The sequence below is a fragment of the Alternaria arbusti genome, assembly GCF_024043155.1.
Source record: "Alternaria arbusti strain BMP 1465 chromosome Unknown scaffold_6, whole genome shotgun sequence".
Taxonomy (NCBI): domain Eukaryota; kingdom Fungi; phylum Ascomycota; class Dothideomycetes; order Pleosporales; family Pleosporaceae; genus Alternaria; species Alternaria arbusti.
The window spans coordinates 1,630,080-1,645,352 of NW_026249946.1; the positions used below are offsets into that span (position 1 = coordinate 1,630,080).

At 53.2% G+C, this 15,273-nt stretch overlaps 4 protein-coding genes across 4 annotated transcripts; 2 read left to right on the plus strand and 2 right to left on the minus strand.

Moving 5' to 3' along the window:
* Positions 1–5,054: 5,054 nt before the first annotated feature.
* Positions 5,055–6,485, plus strand: J4E86_005773 (uncharacterized protein; the record flags this gene model as incomplete). The annotated part of the gene is made up of 1 exon (XM_051446305.1): positions 5,055–6,485. The coding sequence occupies one exon, from the start codon at positions 5,055–5,057 to the stop codon at positions 6,483–6,485; it is 1,431 nt and encodes a 476-aa protein (XP_051303072.1).
* An 832-nt stretch (positions 6,486–7,317) lies between these two features.
* J4E86_005774 (uncharacterized protein) lies at positions 7,318–9,013 on the plus strand (the record flags this gene model as incomplete). The annotated part of the gene is made up of 6 exons (XM_051446306.1): positions 7,318–7,367; positions 7,420–7,556; positions 7,690–7,708; positions 7,760–8,340; positions 8,391–8,905; positions 8,957–9,013. The coding sequence occupies 6 exons, from the start codon at positions 7,318–7,320 to the stop codon at positions 9,011–9,013; spliced, it is 1,359 nt and encodes a 452-aa protein (XP_051303073.1).
* A 2,174-nt stretch (positions 9,014–11,187) lies between these two features.
* On the minus strand, positions 11,188–12,781 carry J4E86_005775 (uncharacterized protein; the record flags this gene model as incomplete). Its single annotated transcript, XM_051446307.1, has 2 exons — positions 11,188–12,600; positions 12,656–12,781. The coding sequence occupies 2 exons, from the start codon at positions 12,779–12,781 to the stop codon at positions 11,188–11,190; spliced, it is 1,539 nt and encodes a 512-aa protein (XP_051303074.1).
* Positions 12,782–13,993: 1,212 nt separating this feature from the next.
* On the minus strand, positions 13,994–15,217 carry J4E86_005776 (uncharacterized protein; the record flags this gene model as incomplete). Its single annotated transcript, XM_051446308.1, has 1 exon — positions 13,994–15,217. The coding sequence occupies one exon, from the start codon at positions 15,215–15,217 to the stop codon at positions 13,994–13,996; it is 1,224 nt and encodes a 407-aa protein (XP_051303075.1).
* Between the last annotated feature and the right edge of the window lie 56 nt (positions 15,218–15,273).

The window sequence follows — 15,273 nt, forward strand, 5'->3', positions numbered from 1 at the left end:
GCCTGAAAATGACCCTGTATATTTCCATTAATCTTCTTCCTACTTGACACACTTATGTGGACCCTTCCACTTGTTCAAAGAGACGTTTAGGTACCGCTCCTGTTGTTAGGTTTGCGCAGAATTTCTGAGTGGCTCCCCAACTACAACTCGTCATCCGGGTCGCCGCAGTACCACGATAAATTGGATGAAGCTAGATTCAATGTGGCTTCGCTCGCGTAACGATTGTGTGAGCTAGTACCGAGGGAGTATATATGACGGCTGCTCGTTTCCTTTCTTCTCTTCTTCTACATCACACCGTCTTGACATCACTTCACTCGGCATATTGAGAAACAGGACGCAAGAATCAACGTGTTAAGGCAGAAGTTCAAGTCTACGAGAACTTTTCAAGGTCTCGAACACAAGAATCGCTGTGTCAAACGCAAGACTCAAAGTACTACGCACAAGACTGAAAGTATTGCGTGCTAAGTCAAGAGTGAGAGTATCGGACGCGAGACTAAGAGTACTCGACACCGTTACACACAACATGGATATGATCTTCTACACCAATGCAAACTCTGCACCTACCCTGCAGAGCATCTTACGTACCTCCGCAATGAGCGCTGAAACCCAGATGCCAATCAGCTCTCCTACGACCTCTGATGTGTGGCCAGGCTATACATGTCTCTTCTCGCAACTACCAGGAGAACTGCGAAACCGCATATACGACTGTATCCTAGAAGACGAACCAGCATCCATGATATGGGTGATCTATAAACCCAATCCAGCAATGCCATTCCAAGAGCGATATCCAAAGCATCAGCACGTGGGTCTGACACAAGTCGACCGCACAACGCGTGCAGAATTCTCGCCCTTGTACACCAACGCTCGTTACTTTCACTTCTCCCAACTACGCCATTTCTATCGAACGGGTCTCGCTGGCAAGAACGAGAGATACACCGCTCTTATCTCTCTTCTATCCAAAATTAAAAAAGGACATCGACCAGCGGTGACGGGGTTCGATTCGTCAAGCCCAGGTCTCGACGTAACACTCTTATTCCGACTAGACCCTTATACCTGCGATGTCACAGGCCGCTGGTTTCTCAACACAGGATACAAGAGCCACAAAAACGGCCTTATCACCGGCGTTCTATGTCGCATGCTCGCGTGTCTACCTTCATGGCACCATCTGTTGGCTCCCGGAGCCATCACCAAAATCAGCATCTTGAAGTCTCGCTATCGGAGTGGCAAGTCGTTCATTCTTGTTACGGTGGAGCTCGATTCTGAGATCGAAATCTCGCACGCTGCCATCGTGCATGCGCATGTTGAGCGGGCGCTGGTTGCAGAGATGGATTTCTCGATGCCTGATAGCGGACCGGCGGCGTCGCACAATTTCTTGAGGGTGAAGTGTGTTTGGAGAGGCGAGAGATGTAGGGAGAGACGCCAGGGCGAGGGGCTAAGGAGATTACGAGGCGGATGACGAGCTGTGGCCTTGGGACCGAGTGATCCTGGAGACTGTGCAGGTACGTAAGGCCTCAATGAATGTGGATTCACGCCATCAGGGAAGGGTCGAAGCTCCAAACGCTGCCTAGTCAGTATTCCCAGTTGGTCTGTGTGCGCCCGGGTACCTTTTAATCACCCCCTCTGGCCTGCTTCCTACATACACTGTCTCTGTCAACTACTTACGACGTGAGCTCAACTGGAATAACCCAACATGGATGTCGATACAACAATGACCGATACCTCCGATGTGGGTGTGGTGTCGCGGCTTCTGGAGCTGCCCGGTGGTGAGCCAGTCGTCATGTTTACTCCAAGATCCATGTGTACTAACCCACAATTAAGAACTGCGTAATCACATATACAGCGTAATCATCGCCGGAGAAGAAGATCGAGGGATCAGGCTGCGCCGCAAGCGCCACGGCCGCTCCCAACGCTCAAAACATTCTCCGAGAGACCGTCACCCTAGTCGCCAATTTCTCGGCCTTGCTCAGACGAACCGACTATTTCGCTCCGAGTTCTGGCCACTTTACACGAAAGCCCACCGCCCTGTCATTAACATCGAGGAGCTTGCCGAGTACCTTGAGATCGTTCCGCTCTCTGATGCAGCCATCAATGACTCTATCATCACTACTCTGAAAGCCGTGCGCCGCCTCAAGACTTCCAACGCCGTTGAAGCTCCCGGTATCGATATTCGGCCTCTTTTCCGCATGAAGTGGAAATCGTTCCCATTCATCGTCACCAAACGGTCCACGTATCGGTATCGCGACGAGCACGAAATATTTCATTGGCTTGTACACATGAGCTGCCGCAGGAGCCGGGCCTATAACAAGGTGCTCAGGAATGGAGTCGTTGAGATCTATTTGCATGGACGCCATAACACCGTTGGCGTGTCTCCTGCGGTGGAAGACGTTATCACAGTACGCCTGAGCGACATCGTGAACATGAGACTCAGCGGGGACAGAGTTAGCGTCTTCCAGAGTTTCGTTGATGCTACGAGAACCCTCCTAGTATTCGGTTCCTGGAGTTACGCCGTGATAGAATGTACTAGCGGTATGCAGAAGATGGTTGCGAGAAAGGGACAGCCTATTTTGGTCGAGCAACTGGAAGATATCTCGGATGATGTGTGAGCAAACGCGTTACCCAGAGAGCGATTGCGATATCTTGAGGAGAAAGAGATGTGATGAGTTGGGAAGTTCATGGAGAGTGGAAGTCTCCGATGCCGTGAAGGCCGACTTCTGGTAGGCGAATGGTTGGTGGACACGTATGATAATGATGTTGTTTGTCCACTTCAGGTGCGATTCTTACCGCTATGCCACTTGCACTGTCTACAGGGCCAGATCAGTGACGACAGTAGTGACAAATAAGCCAGACATGATCGGTCAGGACTCTTGATTGACAATGAAGAATAAAGTGGGGACAATAGTCATGAGAATGAAGGGTACATACTGTGACGGAGACCCCGTCGTCTAGTATGCTCACCATGATAACAGCAATGATCGATCACTGCCGCGTCCCGCGTATGTCTCCCTACTAAAACCAATCGCAATTAACAGGCGATCTCTCAGCATGGGCGTTCCGAGAAGACACATGTCCGCGTCAGTGATACACCCCATCAGCGGAAAGTATGGTACCGCTTCCCAAACCGTGCTCATCGGAAGGTGACGCGCGAGCACCACTTTGCGCGATACGCGATAGATGTCCAAGACGACTGTATCGGAAGGAAGCAGCCGGATTCTGGTAAGGTCTCGTGATGATGACGGGAAGAGCTTTGACGAAAAGGATATACAATGGGTAAAGAAGAGCGTGTTCGGTGAAGTGTACACCGATTAGTACCATCTCGTGAGCGACCGCGATCGACTGTTTCTCGATCATGCACTAAGGTCTTCCAGAAGGGATTGGCAGGTACGGAAGGCGGTGGAAGGGTGTTCGAGTACGAAAGCTTCGATGCTAAGGCAGCATATCCTCCGTGTGTGCGCTTTGAAGATGAAGAAAGAAAATCGTCGTGCGCTGTTTTGAGTAGTTTGTGATGCTCGTCATGCGTTCCTGTAGCATCGTCAACGTGCGCCGCATCGCAATTTCTCGACCACAAAGTCTGTGCGATCTGTGAATCATCTCTTGACCGTTCCTCGCATTCGGTGGTGCTGCGGTCCGACTGGGGGTTGAATCGCGATATTAACGTGAAGGAACTTTCCGAGCGAAACCATCAAAGTGTCTAGGAGCGGAGGGGTGTCATCTACGATAAGCGTTGTCGAAATCCCATTTGACAGCAGGGTACAGAATGCGAGACCCCGAATATTTGTTCTTTGAAGAGAACAGGCGAAGTGGCGTTTAGGAGCTAAGGAGACGTGAGTTGAACGGTGCGCGTTGGACTAGTGGCGACTTCCCGAGTTCCCGCGTGCAGTTCACTCCTCCTTCCCTGTGCCATCACTCGCCCAGGGCCAGCGGCAAATGCAAACATGAACCCAACATCACCATGCCCTTAATGCGCATTAACGCTCATTTACCGCCTTTGAAAACAGTAGTCGTCCAATCTTACATTGCGCTCGAGTTTGTGTTGCTGGTAACAGCTGCGGCCGTCAGCCTCGTGTACTGCAAGCCTCGCAGGCACAGCCTCAGCCAGCTGGCTCTTGGCCTGCACTGCTCATGATATCACAACCACAATACTATACACAGATGCAACTATCGTGATTGCGCACCCAGGATAGGACGCCACGAGACGTCTAGAGCGTCGGTCGCACTGGTGCTCAGAGTGTCAACCGCGCGGAACCCCGCAAAAGCAACCACTAGCCGCACCTGAAGCTATCCTTCACACGCGCCACGCACGACCTTGGAATTGGCCCGACACGACGCCAGGCCCAAGCATCGGCGACCCCACGCGGGACCTCCATCAGGCTCAAGAGGCGCGGCAGATGGTTGCGATAAGCCCTGGATCGAGCTGATGGCTGCAAATGGAAGACTGCCGTGTGCATCAGCTGCAGGCTATACAGGTTAGCTTCTCACCTTGCCTTTCCATGTCGACACTGTCAGCTTTCTTTTCCTCCCTCCTCCTTGTTTTTTTGTCGGTGTGTATCTACACCACTCCTCCCTGACCAGTTCTACCCTCGGGATATTTACATCACCTCTCCTGCGTGCTCTGGATGCGCCTCGATTATCGTGTTGCTCTACAACATGATCCTTCGTCGATCTCGTCTTCTAAACCTCAAGCGGCCTAACGGATAGCGACTCTGGCGTCAGCGGCGCAGACCGCCTTGCAACTCGACAATGCCATTACCGTTCAACCAGGAATCATGGATCTGGTATACATGCGCTGTATGCATGATTGGGGCAAGACTGTGAGTGCAATTTCTGTGCATTATCCCATTACATCAGTATACATTCATAATCTGGTTTCGCATTCGAGGATACGGCTTAGCATGCGATGCAATGCGCCGGCGGGCGCGTTGGATTACTGAGCGCATCGGTTCTCTGCCCTTCTGCTTGCTCGCATCAACTGTCTGCGATCTCAAGATCATTATTTGCTCGTTGTACCATGTGCATCCATTTACTGACCAAATTCGTCATGTAGGATTTCGCGAAAGATGCTCTTTCGATCGGTCAAAGGCCTACAGATCGACGACTGGACTATGGGCCTCTTCGTCACCGCCGCCTACACCGTTATGATCGTGCTCGCGAATCGGTGGCTGAAAGTCCAGTCGAACCTGGAACCAGAGAATTTCGACTTCAGCGCACTGACTATGGAAGAACTGTCGAGACGACGGTTCGGAAGCAAGCTCGTGGTCGTCGTAGAACAGATGCATATCGCCGTGATCTGGGCCTGTAAAGCATGTCTCTTAATCATGTACCATCGCATAACACGGACGGCGCTTCAGAAAGAGAATATCGCCATCAAACTGCTCGCCGCATATACGGCACTTGGATTCGTTGTTATAGAGGTCCTCTACTTCTCAGCATGGTGTCGACCTTTTTCTGCATACTACGCAGTTCCGACTACTTCCTTCCAGTGCAACGCCTTGGTACACCACCGGATCACCAAAGCTGTCTTCAACATATCATCGGATTTGATCATGCTATGTATCGCATTGCAGATGCTCATCCGATCCTTGCTACCCATGAAGAGAAAGCTTATACTCTGTGGCATCTTCTCTCTTGGTATCTTTGTCGTGGCTGCGAGCATCATGAACAGCTACTACTCCTTCAGCAATCCTTACAAATCAACGTGGATCTACTGGTACGTCCGAGAATCATCGACAGCCATCCTTGTCGCCAATCTGCCGTTCACATGGACAATACTGAGGGAACTGTTCGACATGGGTAACTTCGATGACACGAACCCTCCCCCATGGACCTATCACTCTGCTCGTACGGCTGGAGGTCGCAAAACGGCACAACTTCTTCACCATCAGTCCGCGACAACGGCCGCACGTACAGGAGTCAGACGATCTCCGAACAACAGTAATGGAAGCAAGATGACGCGGAGTATGACCATGGTTGCTTCAAACATCACAAAAGACCAAACCAAATCGCCTGCTATTAGCGACAGATCTGATTTTGCAGAGAAGGATCTACTCCAGGAAGCCATCCAATCTCATGACTTCGCGCCTGCAGTACTACGTACCAGTAAAGACGGTATTGTCGACATCGACCTGGAAACTGACCTTGTTGAGGGAGTCGATGCGCGACCAGTCTCTCCAGATCACACGCAGCAACGCAACAAGCTCGTCTCGGCCCCGCCTACGATTACCGAAGATGGTACCGGGGGCTTCTACGTCAACGACCACCCTATCTCACCACCTTCGCGCGCGCATCTCGTCCTTTCGATGAGCGGAACGCGGGATAGCAGCATGTCGAGCGCGCACCGGAGACCTTACAGTCCGACATCGAGTCTTGTCAGTGGTGCTACAGGAAGTCGACGAGGGAGTGCGTCGACTCAGGGTGGAGTGGCTGGGCACACCGCGGGGGGTGGTAGAAGTGCGAGAGATCGAAGAGCGAGAACCAAGTTGAACGAGTAGAATATATTATGGATGAAACGACGACTAGCATATACCCCTTGTAGACGAACCGCTTTATGGCACTTAGACTAAAACCTCTAATGTAATATAATACCGCACGCTTATCCGCATTGTCTGTTCGAGGGCACATCAAGGGCGCAAGATGCCGCATTCGGTGATAACTGCAGGGCTGTACGACGTGCCATGAGCCAGCTATCCTTATGTGGGATTTCTGGAATGTAACGTTAAGACCAAGGGATGGTGTATCCTTTCTTCCCCAGACAGCCAGGTAGGAAGGCACGTGAGAGAGCGACTTCGGCAGGCGCTAACGGACCCTTCCCTTGGTCCACTGACGCGAACTGCAACCACTGAGCATGGCGCGATTACTGACCGCCAGCCGCTGCAGGTGAAGCGCCATAGCTGCGCTCTCCTGCGCAACAACGCGGAAGTAGCTGGCGTGGAGGCCGAGTCATTCATCCGGTGTGCTCACTATGGTATGTATGCCGTGCAGACTGCAGCCATGCCGCGCTCTAGAAGCTTTGAGGTGCGTTGGATGGCGACATGGGCTCGGCAGAAAAAGTGCAACAGCCGAAGGAGCGAAAACCTCTCTGGCCCGTGACGACAGACATCCATCTTTCACCATGCTGCCCAATTCCTGAGCTGCCTGAGCTGCGACTGCTCCACCCAAGCATTACCAGGGCGGAACCTTAAAGTTAACTTGGAACTAAATCTTTTCCATTATCGATAAGAGGAATTTCTCCGCGAGGGCCCTCCTTCCTTCACTAATCTCCTCTTGCTATACTGCCCGCCGCGAAGTTAGCACACGACCCCACCACCTCCACCAGCCGTCAACATGAGGAACATTGTGGTCCTGGGCGGCAGCTCCCACCCGCAGCTCACCGAGTAAGTCGACGCGCCGAGAAGCGGGCCATGGCTGTGACTAACTGGGCGATAGGACCATCTGCAACCACCTCGGCATACCCAAGGCCAAGGTGCTCCTCGACAAGTTCAAGGGTGGTGAGACGCGTGTCGAGATCGAGGAGAGTGTACGAGGAAAGGATGTCTTCATCATCCAGTCCGGCGGCGGTAAAGGTACGAAGCCCTCGTGCAGGTCGCGCGCGCATTCCTAGCCGCAGTGGTACTGCAGCGCACTTGGGACGGAACACGACGCCCGCGTGCTCTGCGATATGTGAAGAACCCCGCTAATGTCTCGTGTTGCGCGCAGTCAACGACCATCTGATGGAGTAGGCCCATCCTCATGGTGTAGTTGAGTGAAGTGCCTGACCGTCCTCCAGACTTCTCATTACCATTTCGGCCTGCCGCACCGCCTCGGCCAAGCGCATCACCGCCGTCCTGCCTCTCTTCCCCTACTCGCGCCAGTCGGACATTCCCTACAACAAGACCGGCGCGCCCCTCTCCAAGGTGCCTGGCACGCGCTCGAGGACCGGCACGTACACGTTCGATTCGCGACCTCAGACGCCCTTCCCTGGGCAGGCGGAAAGCGCAGGTCTCACCAATGGCTCGGCCGCGCTGCACCACCAGCTCAGTAGGATGAAGCTCGACGAGCGCAACGGCGGCCGCACCGATCCTACAAGCCCGGTCAAGCAGAATGGCATCAAGCGCACCGAGACGCTCGACTCGAGCGGTTCCGGCAAATCCGACAAGGGCGCATACTTCAATGGTGACCATGGAGCCAACGGCACCAACGGCTCAGTTGCTCCAACACCCGGCATCACGCGCGCGCCGACAACTACAAAGCCTCCTGCCTTCGAGCCTCAGGTTGGATACCGCCAATGGGTCGCTCAGGCCGGTACCCTTATTGCGGACCTTCTGACTTGCGCTGGCGCCGACCACGTTATCACGATGGATCTCCACGGTACGTACCATCTTGGAGGACCTGAGATGGCTGAGCTAACAAACTCCTAGATCCCCAATACCAGGGCTTCTTTGACATCCCCGTGGACAACTTGTACGGCCGCCATCTCCTCCGCAAATACATCCAGTTCAACATCCCGAATTACCAACAAGCTGTGGTAGTTTCTCCCGACGCTGGAGGTGCGAAGCGCGCGACCGCCATTGCCGACGCCCTCGGCATGCCCTTTGCGCTTATCCACAAGGAGCGCCGCCCCACCCAGATCAACGACCGACAGAACGCGACCATGATGTTGGTGGGAGACGTTCGGGAGCGCACAACTATCTTGGTCGACGACTTGGCGGATACATCCAACACCATTACCCGCGCGGCAAAACTCCTGAAAAAGGAGGGCGCTACGCAGGTGATTGCGCTCATTACACACGGTATCCTGAGTGGAGATGCTATCGAGCGCATCAACGCTAGTGCACTGGACAAAGTCATTGTGACCAACACGGTGCCCCAGGAGGATCACAAGAGCCGGTGCCCCAAGTTGGAGGTCCTCGAGGTCGGCAACGTGTTTGCTGAGGTACATTCAGGCCCATCCACCGATTTCAAGACTTATACTGACATGCTGTAGGCTATTCGACGCGTCCACCACGGCGAGAGCATTAGCGTGCTGTTCGACTACAGTTAGTACCTGTACTCATGTAGTATCCGTTTCTTGGGAGACCGTGCTATCTGCCCCGCTATGCTACGCTCAGATTCTGTCACGGAGTACACTTGCGAAAAGTAGGAAAGAAAAACTGGGTCGATAGAGTTGCTGGTTTGTCAAAGATCACACTCTCTGTCGACTGCGCTCATTGGGAATATGGACATGAGGGGTGTCTTTATCGTGCCTTTATGTTTATAGACTGCTGAGGAGCAGTATATCAAATACCTGTACCTGCATTATGAGCATACGTGCATGGACTGGCGTTGGGGAGGTTGTTCTTTATAAAACTTGAGTATTCATATGACTCTGTGTGTTTTATGGCCGGGTCCAAAATAGAATGTTGGGTGTCCTGTCTCGTCTCACTTGTGTCGATACTGCTGTGACTATCTTTCTTTGCAGTGGCTGCTCTATGTAACATCAGACTACGAACTATCATCTACGAACATGCTCTCCCGATCGTCGAGGGTGATTCTTTTCCTTGGCTCATTATCCACCATGATGCTAAAGCACACCAGCGTCCTCTGTCTATATTAAACCCTCATGCCGTGGTACAATCATGACCCTATAGACGAAGCCTCGTTGTTTCCAACAAAAACCCATACTGCCCATCCCAAAGCATTACCGTACAAATACAACACACAGATCTACTTCGTACAACACCCATCACACCACCTCTTTATCCTCTCCAACCCCTTCATCCAACAACCTATCTAATACCCTCCTCCCACCTCCCCACCCCACTATCCTTCCTCCTCCCATTCCCCTCCCCTACCTCCTCACCCCCCGGCGTAAACAATTCCGCACTCAACACCAAAACCGCAGGCACAACCGCCAACGCATCGATCGTGCCGCTCCGCCCCCTTTTACCATGATGCCATAGATTCATCATCGCATTTACTTCTCGCGATTTTACGACGTCTTTGCGGATGCGCGGCCAGTCTTCGCTGTTCCGGTCGCTGGTGTTGGAGAAAGGGGAGGTCGGTGAGGTTGGCGATGTTACTGACGTAGATGTAGATGCGGATGAGGAGCTGTGATGGCGGAAGGGAGATAGTGAGGAGAGTGTGCGGGAGCGTCCGCGTTGTTTTTCGGGTGGGGAGGAGACGGAGGGGTTGGTTGGTGGTGATGGGTGGGTTGGTGGAGATGGAGATGTGGTGCGTGGTGTTGTGATACGGGGGAGTGGGATGTTTATTTCTGTGTAGAGGGGTCCTTCGTAGTGGACTGAGAAGGGCTCTGATGTTGATGTTGATGTGGCGATATCTGAGGTTGAGGGTATAGGCGCATCATGGTCGTGTTGTGGGGTTGTGGGGGCGGAATCTAGGGCTGGGAAGGGCTCGTAGCATGGGCTGTTGTGGTCCATGATTTCTATCCACTCCTGATTTCTTGATTCTCTGGGGGTTTTCTTCCAATGGAGGTTTAGGGGTTTTAAAGTCGCGAAAAGCTGGAGGAACCAAGGACCAGAGGATTGCGGCGTGATGTGTGTATCCCTATGTCCTGGAGGCGCGGTGATCAAAAGCGTCGCGCGGTGGGCACAGCCTCGTTCAGGCAACCCTTTGTTTTGTCACGTCGTTGACGCCCGAAACACACGCGGGACGGCGATTATCTCAGGATCTTGAAATATCGAGAGTCTGCACAGCAGTGAAAGCTGTTGTTAGTGCATTGGTTGGTACTGGTAGAGATATCGAGAGGTTTGGGGATCGTTGTTGACAGTCAAGGCCCAAGAATCAACAACCCACACGAACGCGTCCCAAACGCGATACATATACGTCTAAACCAAAAGTAGGCTCCCATTATCTGCACTTCAGCTGATCGCAATAAGCCTCATTTCCACACGCGTGCGGCTCAGCGGCGGTGTCGCGGTTAGCAGCTTTCGCGAGCCGCTTAGCCGATTGACATGGCTGTGGGGGCTGTGCAGGTTCGGCGGCTGACATGAGGATGAGGCTCAGCGCTACAGTAAGACGACACTACAAAGCTGACGTCTATGTTCCGTTTTTTTGTACGAAATTTGATGTTGTAGCTTGTCAGATACTTTGGTTGCGTCAAAATGTGACCAGCTACACGTGTATCAAGACAAAGTGGATGTGTGATTGAAATGTATTATTCATGTTGTCGTTGACATCATCATTGTTGACTATATACAAAGCTGCATCACCGCGAGCTTACAACAGGCTCAAAGTGACCTTCGCGCCCTTGACGCCCCTGTGAACGTGAGGCTCACGGACGCTCCTCTTCGCGGTGCCGTTGACGGGCACCCGGGCTGGGAAACCCTCCCATGAGAGAGCGTAGTTGGCAACCGCGGCAGCAATACCGCGAGAGTGTAGGAGCCAAGCTCCCTCGTTGAGGTTGGTGACATTGTCGGCAGCCTGGTGGTAGTTCTGGTCAAGGATCTCTCCTGCGACTCCACCCCAGATAGCCTGCTCCTCGATGGTCTTGACCTCATCAGCACCAGTGGTGGTACCACCTGCGGGGATGTTGGCGTCAAGGAAAGGACCGTAGTCGGAACGGCCGTTGAACTCGGTAGCGTTGCTGGAGATGTTGAGATCCTTGAAGTAACCCTCGAAGAAAGTCTCAATCTGGTCGCTTCCAGCGGGTCCACTCAGACCGTATGCGCTGCCGTCACCGTCGTAGATCTGGTGGACGTAGTTTGGAGACGCAATCATGTCGAAGTTGAGGTATGCGCGAATGTCAAGAGCTGCCGCAGGAGAGAGGCTCTCGACGAAGAAGGTGGAGCCGAGAAGACCGGACTCCTCGCCAGACCAGAAGCCGAAGCTAACAGCGTTCTTGACGTTGTACTTAGCAAGCGACTTAGCGACGTTCAGGATGGCAACGGTTCCCGAGCCATCGTCGTTGATTCCAGGGCCAGCACCAACAGAGTCAGTGTGAGCACCAAGCCAAAGCTGGTTGTCCTTGTCACCGCACTTGCTGGTAGCAAGGACGTTGTTCGTGGTGATGATTTGGACGTCGGTCAAAACGTCCAACTCGCCGGTGACAGTAGCACCGCCTGCGACCTTGGAAATGATTGCCTGGCCCTCTGCCTGAGACAGAGTAACACTCGCAACGTAGTCACCCTCCGGGCGGGGAGGGGGGCCAAGAGTTGCGCTGATAGTGCCAGCAACGTTGTTGTAGATGATAGCAGCTACGGCGCCAGCGCTTCCAGCAAGAGCAGACTTCAGTCCAAACTCACATTCACCGCGCGAGATGAGTGCGATGCTGCCGGATACTTCCGCGGGAAAGTCAGACGCCTCGCAACCGAGGTTGTTGACGGGAACGATGGGTGCGGTGACGAGCCCATCGGTAGAGGCTGAGTACTCAAGAATCGTGGAGTTGATCATACGTCCGTCGATGGTGAACTTGTTGAGCGTGCCGTTCAGCATGACATAGTTGGAGAAAGGCTGGAGCGTGACATCGTAGTATGAAGTAGACTCGAGCTCGTTCTTCAGCCAGTTGACGGTGTCATTGTGAGCCTCTCCTCCCATGATCCTGTTACGGGCTGGGTAGCTGTAGGCAAAGTCCTCAAGCTGCTGAGCACCCCTCATCAACTTCTTGATGGTGATGTCCTTCTGGAGAGCTGCCTACAATGATCATTAGCATAGTTTCAACGCGACTGTTGGGGGTTGAAGTTCATACCTTCGTGACCAGAGGCTTCTTGGGGCATGGCTTGGCATTGTGACCATCCTGGCGTTGCCTGATTTCCGCCGTAGGGACGGCTGCAGCACCAACGGCGAGCGCAGCGAGACCGAGAGTAACCCTCATATTGACAAATCTGCTCTATCTCGAGTGTTTGAGATGGTAGAAGCAAGCTGCGGCGTGTCCTCTCTCTGGAGTGCGGAACGTGCCCTTTATAGATCTCTGTTGCAGCGATCGTCAGGTCGTGCATGCGTCGCCATGCACAGATTCCGTGGACCTGTTCCGTCAACCAATTCTGCGGCCATCGCGTGGACTCGCAATCAACGCCCTGTCTGCCAAGCAGCTCAATATGAACAAGCTCATATCATTCGCCCATGGCTTCTCCACTCTTCATGCTTGATCAAGCAGCTGGTAAAGACAAGCCGCGCCAATGCCTGCTTCATTCCGGTCGAGTCCTGGGCGGCGTCTGGGCACGCCTGATAGTGGCGCTCAATTGCGAGGTTTCCGCAGCGCAATTGGAGAGAGAACTCATGCGGGTGGATGCCGGCGGAGGCAAGATCACGCTCGCCAAGAAAGCCGGATGGATGCTCATTAGGAAGGTGGCCATGTCCGGCTGCGCGACCCGCATGAGACCCGTTCTGTGGCCGTTTAGGATCCACGGTGTATCGCGGAACACTCAAAAGCCCTCGTGAGGTTTGTCATCGTCGCCTCTTCCTTCAGGAACCCCGCTTCGTGCGATCTGGGCAGGTCATTTCGGGTGTCGAGATTGACGGCCGATAGCACGGCATGCGGCGCCGAGGTCCCTGAAAACGGGGAGCTTGTGCCTGACGCACGGAGCAGCCGATAGCTGGAGAGATAACGAGACCAGCTCAGGGCTCTACAAGAGCAATCATCTCGGAATAAAAAGAAAACGGCAAAAGATCTGTCGCGACAATCGATGCATATGAAAGAGATGCAGGAGATGAAAAGGGAACCGATGGCATATATATCTCAGAGCACCATGTTGTCCTCCTCTTGGCGACACCATGGCCTATTGGGCAGCTCCCGGCCATATCATGGCTGGCTGAGAACCTTAATAAGCGTTTGATAGCAGCTCCTGGGCCCAAAAGCGATGATCCTCACCTCACTATACGAACAACTCTGAGCTCTTTAATTGATTGCTTAACATTGAAATTATGAGTAAGCGCCCGCGTTACAGTTCATGTGTATCTTTGATATACAACAAGACAAACAGCGTCGGAACAAGACAAGTCTACTACAACCCTCGCAACAATCAGGGGAAAGGACACAATCCAATAGGAGAGGTCCAAAAAGCACGCCGACACAGCAACGAAGAGCCTACTCTTTCCGCGCATAAAACGTCAAGCCCTTTCCCCAATCATCGATGAGGTCGCAAGAATTTTCGAACCTTCCCTCGCCATCTGGCGTCGGACAATCATCTGCAAACTCCCGACCCAGCCACGTCGCATTCATACACTCCAGCATCCGTCCAACTCGCGGGGTCCAAGTATCGAGCGCCATGATCTTCCCCTCCTTATGCCACGGATGGCTCATTATCTCTGCAGTGATGATTGCCGCGGGACTTGTCGGAAAACACATGTCCGCAGCGACCTGGAAGACCGGTAGAAAAGCGGGCTGGTAGAGGCTTAGTAAGAGCGTAGAGGGCGCGATGGAGAGGTATTGGTATGGCTCTGATACCACCGTAATGGGAGGGTTGCACTGAGAAAGCATGACCATATCTTCGCGTTTATAGGCCGTGTCGCGGGCTACTATTGGAATAGGCGTTGGTGTGGAGGACGTGGTAGAAGTGGCGGCGTATCGCTGCGATAGGTAGGTCGAGATGGTGCAGGCGAGGACGTGCTGTGTAGCTGAAGTATCTTCCTTTCTGCCTTCCTCCTCTGTTCCGTGTATGGTTCCGAGCGCTACACAAACAATGTTGTCGACTTTTACGGTGAGAGCGTCGAGCTGCTCTCGTACAATGACCCAGAACCTACTTTGTCGCAGACTTGTCTCGAGGACTTTCGGGATTCCGTTGTACTCCTCGGATGTAGAGCAACGCGGGCTCGCCTGCTGATATGTATTCTGAAGGTCATTGGGCTTCAGCGCCCTGGTATCACTAAATTCGTACTTAGTATCCTGGTGGTTGGGAGTCCTGATGTGATACGCTGGGCGCATCGTGTCAGAAGCACCCATGAAGACTCCGCTTCCGCTGAAACTCAGGCTGACCGCGGGCGAGGCACACGGTGGGACACGCTTCTCCACTCGTCCACTACCTAGTACACGCGGTAAAAACATCAATGGCATGTTTGGATCGCCTTTACGAACTATCTCGATTTGCTCTGCTGCTTTTTCGAAGAACGCGCGGGTGAAGAGTATTCCGTTGTCCAGGGAGGCTTCGAAAGCCCTAGCATCTTCGAAGACTTGTGGACCGTACGATTGGCATTGCTTTTCTCTGTCGTTTTCGATACGTTGGGCCATGTCGCTGCGTTCTTTTCTAGATGATGAGGATGTGGGGTTTGCGGGAGCTTCTGCTGGTCCTGCGATTTCTTTCTGCGCTGACATGGTGTAGTAGATTCAAGTCTAAATTCTCAACTGCTGCTTGGTGAACACAGGTCTGA